This window comes from Triticum aestivum, chromosome 3B (genome assembly GCF_018294505.1).
Source record: "Triticum aestivum cultivar Chinese Spring chromosome 3B, IWGSC CS RefSeq v2.1, whole genome shotgun sequence".
NCBI lineage: Eukaryota > Viridiplantae > Streptophyta > Magnoliopsida > Poales > Poaceae > Triticum > Triticum aestivum.
The window spans coordinates 270,778,642-270,787,081 of record NC_057801.1 but is presented as its reverse complement, the minus strand read 5'-3'; the positions used below and the strand labels follow the sequence as shown (position 1 = coordinate 270,787,081).

General features: G+C 42.1%; 1 protein-coding gene across 6 annotated transcripts; it reads left to right on the top strand.

The window, feature by feature from the left end:
- The first annotated feature begins 237 nt into the window (after positions 1-237).
- LOC123069683 (protein argonaute 4A) lies at positions 238-8,119 on the top strand. 6 transcript variants are annotated; one of them, XM_044492613.1, is made up of 23 exons: positions 238-466; positions 1,416-1,462; positions 2,351-2,614; positions 2,732-2,937; positions 3,076-3,294; positions 3,416-3,552; positions 3,654-3,751; positions 3,848-3,945; positions 4,121-4,286; positions 4,372-4,488; positions 4,567-4,674; positions 4,765-4,827; positions 4,897-5,010; positions 5,081-5,246; positions 5,330-5,442; positions 5,528-5,665; positions 5,782-5,909; positions 6,009-6,074; positions 6,206-6,269; positions 6,521-6,632; positions 6,727-6,800; positions 7,484-7,610; positions 7,719-8,119. In XM_044492613.1, the coding sequence occupies exons 1-23, from the start codon at positions 253-255 to the stop codon at positions 7,895-7,897; spliced, it is 3,018 nt and encodes a 1,005-aa protein (XP_044348548.1). In that variant the 5' UTR covers positions 238-252; the 3' UTR covers positions 7,898-8,119. The 6 variants fall into 6 exon arrangements, with proteins under 6 accessions (XP_044348548.1, XP_044348547.1, XP_044348546.1 ...); XM_044492612.1 differs by having other exon boundaries at positions 1,413-1,462; XM_044492611.1 differs by having other exon boundaries at positions 4,765-5,010.
- Positions 8,120-8,440: the final 321 nt, after the last annotated feature.

Below are 8,440 nucleotides of genomic sequence, written 5' to 3'. Positions count from 1 at the left end.
GGAAAACGGCCCGACACGTAAAACCCCACCCAACACAATGACCTGCCAGGCCCACGGGCCGCGGGCCCGCGGCGTCAGTGAGGAACCCGTCACGGCGTCTGTCGATCGAAAACCCCGGACCCGGGGAAGTGGGTAGGCCAGCACGGGACGCGCCTGACGCCAACGCAGCCCGCCGAGTTTCCCTGGCCCCACGCGTCCGGCCCGGATCGACGCTCCCACCCGACGGACGGCCGCGATGCGTGCGACGCATAGATGGCAAGCGCCCGTCCGTTTTTACCTTCCTGCCCTTGCCTCCGCTGCTACAAGAAGAGGGGGCCGGTGCCGGGGCCGGGGCCGGGGCACTGGCTAGGGGAGTGTTGTTCGAGGAGAGGGGAGGGGGAGAGACGAGTTCCGAAGGGGAACGGAAAAGAAAGCCAAGCCATCTCTCGCGGAGGCGAACGACAAGGCTTCCTCCCTTGCGCCCTCGGTAATGGATAAATCTAGGGTTCTAGTCCTGTAGAATAGATCGTCCTTCTCTTCGAGTTCTTGGTCGCCGGTTTCGTTGGACGGATTTCTTGGATGGGGGTTTTATTTTCCCCTCCTCCTCTGTTGCGCGTCTTCTCTTTTTCCTTGGATCTTTTTTCCCCGGCGGTGGTCATGCATTTGTGTGCATGTTCCTCAGGGCGTTGGATTTGGGATTAGGTTCCGTTCGCCCGCCTTCTCGGCGTGTTTTGTGGGGTTTCGCGCCCTTCTCTTTTTTCTTTGATTTTTCGTCCAAGAATATGATAGGTGCCACCGGTTCTCCCTTCCGGGGTTCTCGTTTGGCCCTTCATCTGTTCTTCTTCTCTTGGTATTTATTTTCCACCGTTTTTTGTTAGTAATCTCTATGTGTAGGGTTTTTGGTTTTGCTTCTAGGACATACTTCATTCTTTCACAACAACAAAAAAAAATTCGAACTTTTGGGTTTTTTCTTTCGAGTGAAAGAAATTCTGGGATGCTATGCGAGAGGCAGTTGAAGTGCAGGGTTTTTCGTTTTGCTTCTTGTATGTGCTATGCCCGAGGACAGTTTCTTTTTTCTCTAAAAAAGAACTTTGGGGGTTTTCTTTTGAACGAAAGAAATTCTGGGTTTTTTCAGAGGTTTCTCCTGGGCCTGATTTCCCATATGCTGGGAAAAAAATACTTCTTTTTCCCCTTGGTTTGGTCTAGTCTTGGGTACCATTACTGAGTATTTAGATGCTTTCTTTATATGTAAAATTGGGGCTTTTTGTCTGGAATTCCGGATCTCCCTTCCCATGGAGGCAAGGGGAAAACATGTCTTCTTTTTGTTTCTTGTGCCTTTGTATCTGGATTTTATTTGATCTTTCTGCCAATCTTTCCTGTATTCCTACACTTTTATCACTGTCAGATGACTGACTTAACTTGTTTGTGTGCAGCAGATCAGTTCAGCGGTTCTGCTCCTCCGGACCATTGTGGGTTTGCTGAAGTAAGTAAACTCTGTTGTCATGTTTTTTCTGTTTCAATCCTTGTGCTCTGAGTAGGACCTGCCATATGATTTCTCCCATGTTAATATTGCTGATGCCTGCGAGATGTTAGTCCTAGTTACGTTTGTGACGTACTACTACTATATTTTGCCCTACCTGATGTGATAGTAGTTGTACAATTTGCATGCTTGGTCATTACCATCCTATATAAGCATTTACTTTTGTACGAGCATCTTTTACCGATTCCCTCACTGGAATGACCTTATCTCCTTGCATAATAACAAGAAGAAAGAATGTAGTTAATCCCGTCAGAGAAGTATTACCATTGTTTATTTGCTTTAATTATTACCATTAAAATAATTGTCCAGCTTAAATCTAAGTATGTATAATAAGGAATGGAAGGAAAGGGAGAGATGCTTCTTTTTGTGCCTTTGTATTTTGAACTGATGTTTTTTTGCTTTATATATTCCTTGTTTGTTTTAATTAAGATTTTCTTTCAATAAACAGAAAAGACTTAATTATTTGGTTTGTTAATATAATCTGGGTACCATTCTTGAGTCTGTAGTGTCAATATTGTTGTTTTCTTGTGTCGGTCTGTTGAAATCTATGCCTATTGTGGATTCACCAGTCTTGCTAGGTCTACTTGTCTCCTCTGTTTCCATGGATTAAATAAAAAAATGGTTTCTTTATGTGCCTTTCATACTTGATTTGTTGTTAAGTTGTGCAATAGAACTTACATAGTCCCACTTGTACCACCTGTGTACTGTATCTGTGTTGGTCTGTTAGATAACTTGTTTCACTTGCTTTTATGAAGAACTTCTCCTTGACTTTTGAGTTGTACAATTTGTACTTGTGTACTGTTGGAAGCTGATTAACTGATGTACTGTCAGATGGAGTCGCAAGGTGATGACCTGCCACCACCACCACCACTCCCGCCAAATGCAGAGCCGATAAAAGCTGAGTCGGCTGATGACTTGCCACTACCACCACCCCTGCCGCCTATCAAACCTGAAGAAGCAAAGAAGATTTCAAAGCCTAAGAGGGCCCTGATTGCTCGTCCTGGTTTTGGCAAGAGGGGAAATCCTATACAGCTTGTGACAAATCATTTCAAAGTCTCGTTGAAGACGACAGATGAGTTCTTCCACCATTACTATGTATGCCTCTATCCTTGTTTACTTTGTTGTATGCCTCTATCCTCATTTACTTTGATTGTTGTTGAATTCCTTGTGCTACCATCTAATGTCATTCCTCTGTTGTTTAATTGGATGCAGGTAAATCTGAAGTATGAAGATGACAGGCCTGTTGATGGAAAAGGTGTTGGTAGAAAAGTCATTGATAAGCTTTCACAGACTTATGCATCGGAGCTAGCCCATAAAGACTTTGCCTATGATGGTGAAAAGAGTCTTTTTACCATTGGTGCCCTCCCACAAATTAACAATGAGTTTGTTGTGGTTCTTGAAGACGTTTCCAGTGGAAAGTAATTAACTCTCTCTGCCCTTGTCCAGTATTGTCTTTTGCTGTTACTATGTCTTCTTGCGTGTAACTTTCTTGCTTTTAGGTTGTCTTTTGTTGTTACTATGCCTTGTTGTTGCTCATGTAACTCTGTTGCTTGTAGGACTCCTGCAAATGGCAGCCCTGGAAACGACAGTCCAGGAAATGACAAGAAGAGAGTGAAAAGACCATATCAGACTAAAACCTTCAAGGTAGAGTTGAGCTTTGCAGCAAGAATCCCCATGAGTGCTATTGCAATGGCACTCAAAGGCCAGGAATCAGAGCACACGCAAGAAGCCATTCGGGTTATTGATATCATATTAAGACAACACTCTGCCAAACAGTATGTTTGTTTCTATTTACTTCTGAATGCTAATTTACCGTTCTTGATTTTTGTTCTCAGGGTTGATAGAGCATGCTAAATCTTGTCTAATTTCCATGTGTATATTTCTTTGTGTTTGCAGGGGCTGCCTGTTAGTCCGCCAGTCATTTTTTCACAACAATCCTTCAAACTTTGTGGACTTGGGTGGGGGTGTGATGGGCTGCAGAGGTTTCCACTCAAGCTTTCGAGCCACACAGAGTGGGCTTTCTCTTAATATTGGTATGCTATGTCGTCAATGAGCGCAATTCTGTATATAATCTTTTGACAGCATTTTCAATTAGGTGACAGTTCATATTTACAGCCACTGCTTAATTGTTCAGATGTTTCTACAACAATGATTGTGAAACCTGGCCCTGTTGTTGATTTTCTGCTGGCCAACCAGAAGGTTGACCACCCTAATAAAATTGATTGGGCTAAGGTAAGATTTCTCCTGAACTTGCTTATGAAAACCATTGATGATATATATCTAATGTGTATGTATCTCTATATATCTAATCCTTTTTCGTTTTGGTAGGCCAAGCGTGCACTTAAGAATTTAAGGATAAAAACAAGCCCAGCAAATACAGAATACAAGATTGTTGGTTTGAGTGAGAGGAATTGTTATGAACAAATGTAAGTGAGCATATTGGCATTTGTTGTATAAATGGCGCTTAATTAATCGTTTGGACTTGTTGCATGACATCTTTGCATTGTAGATTTTATTGAGAGCACTATTTAGAAGCTTTTATAGTTTCATGCAGCTTTCATTATTTTATATAACTGCTTGGTGGTTCTTATGCCTATCTAGGTTTTCTCTCAAGCAAAGGAATGGTGGAAATGGTGACCCTGAAGCAATAGAAATATCTGTTTATGATTACTTTGTGAAGAACCGTGGCATTGAGCTGAGGTACTCTGGTGATTTCCCTTGTATAAATGTTGGGAAACCTAGGCGGCCAACATATTTTCCCATTGAGGTTTGATTTGACTATTCCTGTAATTTATATTCTTGGTTGTGCCTTATTTGTGCAATTCCCTGATGAATCTTTCTATGTTTGCCAGCTCTGCCAGCTGGTGCCTTTGCAAAGGTATACCAAATCTTTGAGTACCCTACAAAGATCATCTCTTGTTGAGAAGTCCAGGCAGAAGCCTCAAGAGAGGATGTCAGTTTTGTCTGATGTGAGTGGCTTATTTATTCTGTCTCAATACCTAGTTGTAGGTTTGTTATTAACTGTTTCATCCATGTCAATTTGGCAGGTACTGAAACGCAGTAGCTATGATACAGAACCCATGCTGAAGGCATGTGGAATTTCGATAGCTCAAGGCTTTACTCAAGTGTCTGGTAGGGTACTGCAGGCCCCCAAGGTCAGTCACAACTAACTGCTCCATATCTTATTTAGTCATTGTTTGTGCTGGTGAAATCCTTATGCATCTTTATTGAATCCTGTAATGTAGCTCAAAGCTGGAAATGGTGAAGATATTTTCACAAGGAATGGACGTTGGAATTTCAACAACAAGGTCATTGTTTTGACTGCATTCTTATCCTGCATGTTTTCATCCATAACTTTGCTAGTTATGCTTCTGCAGAGGCTTGCTAGAGCTTGCGTGGTTGACAGATGGGCGGTTGTAAACTTTTCGGCTAGGTGTAACACCATGAACCTTGTCAATGACCTCATCAAGTGTGGGGGCATGAAGGGCATTGTAGGTTTTCCATTAACCTACTACACATTTCCTGAAATGTTTTTGTACTCACTCTTTTTTAAATTTGCAGACAGTAGAAAAACCTCATATTGTAATTGAAGAGAATGGTTCAATGAGACGTGCACCTGCTCCAAAAAGGGTTGAGGATATGTTTGAGCAAGTGAAGTCTAAGCTTCCTGGGGCTCCCAAGTTTCTCTTGTGTATTCTTGCTGAGAGGAAGAACTCAGATGTTTATGGTTGGTTCTAGAAATTCTTAATTGGATCCTTAAAATAAGTTTAGGACACTCATCTGTATCATCCGGTTATGTTTCTTTTATAGGTCCATGGAAGCGAAAATGCCTTGCTGACTTTGGGATTGTCACTCAATGTGTGGCCCCAACAAGGGTCAATGACCAATATCTGACAAATGTTCTGCTGAAGATCAATGCAAAAGTTTGTGCCTCCCCCACATGTAATTCTTATTGAAACAGTGCTCTTACATTATTGTCTTCTTTGTACTAATCCTTTTTCTAATCAGCTTGGTGGAATGAACTCACTGCTACAAATTGAAATGTCCCCAAGTATACCTCTTGTATCAAAGGTCCCAACTCTCATCTTGGGAATGGATGTGTCCCATGGATCCCCTGGACAGTCTGATATACCATCCATTGCAGCAGTATGCTACTAAATTTCCTCTGCATTAGAGTACTTCCAAATCTGAGATAACACTAGTATGCACAATTCTGACAACCATTAACTATTATGTGATGTTTGTTTCCATTTTGATTATAGGTTGTTGGTTCTCGGGAATGGCCTCTTGTCTCGAAATATAGGGCTTCAGTGCGCTCGCAGTCACCAAAGCTAGAAATGATAGATTCATTGTTCAAGCCACAAGGAACTGATGATGATGGCCTTGTTCGGTAAGATATTTTTTCTTTTTTGTTCAGTCGTCCATACAAATGTACTATGGTGGTTCTCTTGATGTTTTCTTTTCCTGTTGCTATTCTGAACTGCTTCAGGGAGTGTCTCATTGACTTCTACACCAGTTCTGGAAAAAGGAAACCAGATCAGATCATCATCTTCAGGTTTGTCATCCTTCCTAAATAACTACTTGCAAATGCCAGTGGTCAGTATTGGAGACATACCAGGGTCATTCAGTTGTATAGAATGGTTGTCTGATTTTCTCGAGGAAATGTTGATCTCTTCTTCATTACAGGGATGGTGTTAGTGAGAGCCAGTTTAATCAGGTGCTGAACATTGAATTGGATCAAATAATTGAGGTACTGTTCATGTGGTTCTAGTGGGCCTCATATTATACTCCCTCCGTTCCTAAATATAAGTCTTTGTAGAGATTTCACTATGAACTAGATACGGATGTATATAGATGCATTTTAAGTGTGGATTCATTCATTATGCTCCGTATGTAGTCCACCTATGGAATCTCTACACAGACTTACATTTAGGAACTGAGGGAGTACTATACATGAGTATCTCATTCATCTATTGCACAACTGACTTGGTGTTGGTGCAGGCCTGCAAGTTCTTGGATGAAAATTGGAACCCCAAGTTCACGTTGATTGTTGCTCAGAAAAATCACCACACCAAGTTCTTCATTCCTGGATCTCCTGAGAATGTCCCTCCAGGTAACATACACCGCTTGTCTGCTGTATTCTAATCCCATGATGATGTCAAATTGTTCCATAATAATACTAACGTTTGAATGTTGCCATTTCACAGGCACTGTTGTAGATAATGCCGTCTGCCATCCAAGGAATTATGACTTCTACATGTGCGCCCATGCTGGAATGATTGTAAGTATTCTCTCTGGTTCATCATATTTGCATGTTAAACGTTTTGCCCTTGCGCTGTTCTGTTTGTGATATATACTGTTTCATACTAGTACACACAAAGGCCAATTTTTTTGAAACAAAGGCCAAAATTTTTGAACCATCTGTCGCCAGTATTCTCATTGTCTGCCCTAGTGCTGGTTGTTTGTGATTTATGCCATTTTCTACTGATAGAGACAAAAATTGAAAGTTTTATACGACTGGTAGTTCCCTTGATCAGTTAATACTGACCCGCCTGTTGCCTTGTTAATGGCATGTTGTTGGAACCCAAAGTTATGCACCTTGTTGGAACGATCACTGATTTACCATGATTGTTTGTGAATATTTTTTGAAGTGTTCAAATTTTGTAAGAGTATATCACTGTGGTTGATGCATTTAGCATATAATAAGTACAGTACAGTATGAGGAAAAACTCTCACTTAGAAGTGGGCATTTTAATATCTTATTTGTGTAAGTTGGTATTGGATCATGTGCATTTCATCCAGCTCTTTTTGCATCCTGGGCATGTCAAATCTTGCTTGAATGACTTGCAGTTGTTTTGGTTAGGCCTGGCTTTCAGTTGTAGTGTTGTTGCTTGTACCATTGTGACAATTTCCAGTTTGTTGACGTTTTGACTTGATAAAGCTAATCTTATTTGTGTGTTGCAGGGGACTACAAGGCCAACGCACTACCATATCCTACATGATGAGATACACTTTGCCGCGGATGACCTGCAGGATCTTGTGCACTCGCTCTCGTATGTGTACCAAAGGAGCACAACAGCCATATCAGTTGGTGAGTTTTGCATTTCTGTGTTTGTTTTTGCATCTGCAAAGCTTTCGACTGTTGTTAGTTTTGTGAATCCTGTGCTGATTTTTGCAACCTTGTTGTGCTTCCTTGCAGTTTCTCCAATCTGCTATGCACATCTTGCGGCAGCTCAGGTGGCGCAGTTCATAAAGTTTGATGAGATGTCAGAGACGTCGTCGAGCCAGGGTGGTGGCCACACCTCTGCCGGCAGTGCCCCAGTGCAGGAGCTGCCTCGCCTCCATGAGAAGGTCCGTAGCAGCATGTTCTTCTGCTGAGCCAGCCCGCCAGCCTGCTGCACTTGCGCGTTCCAACTTTTGGTTATGCGCTTGGTTATCTAGTACTAGTAGTATGTGGTAGTGGCCTGTGATGGCCTGTTGGGACTCCTGGTATGTTGTGTTCCTAAGCTGGTTGCCGCACTTGGTGCCTCAGAACCTTTGAATCCTGTTAGGATGCTGCTGTTGAACCTTTACTATCAAACCATCTAATTTGCTGCTTTCCATCTGCTTGCTTGCTCCGTTTGTTTTTCTTTCTGTTTGTTTAGTGGTCTTGCATGGAATATCATCACTTGTGCTGAGTCTGGAGTGGGTAGGATGAGCTACCTTACCTTGTGTGCTGTTTCATGACTAGAACTTCTTAAAAAAATCCATCCTACTACTTGGCAGGCTGCCATGAGATTGTTTCTCTAGGTAGCTCGTTACTGTTAGAAGCTGAAATAGGCAGAACATGGCACTCTTCTTTTGTGCACTCTTACTGAATCTGTTAGGCTTGGGCATATTGTTAGGTTGTCCATTGGTCTTGCAATTCACTTGGTTGTGTTG

Coding starts and splice junctions, on each gene's coding strand:
- LOC123069683 (XM_044492607.1), top strand. CDS start 253: ATGGCAAGCGCCCGTCCGTTTTTACCTTCCTGCCCTTGCCTCCGCTGC. Junction 3,946..4,120: donor AGGAATTGTTATGAACAAAT/GTAAGTGAGCAT, acceptor ATGCCTATCTAG/GTTTTCTCTCAAGCAAAGGA. Junction 6,270..6,520: donor AATTGGATCAAATAATTGAG/GTACTGTTCATG, acceptor GTGTTGGTGCAG/GCCTGCAAGTTCTTGGATGA.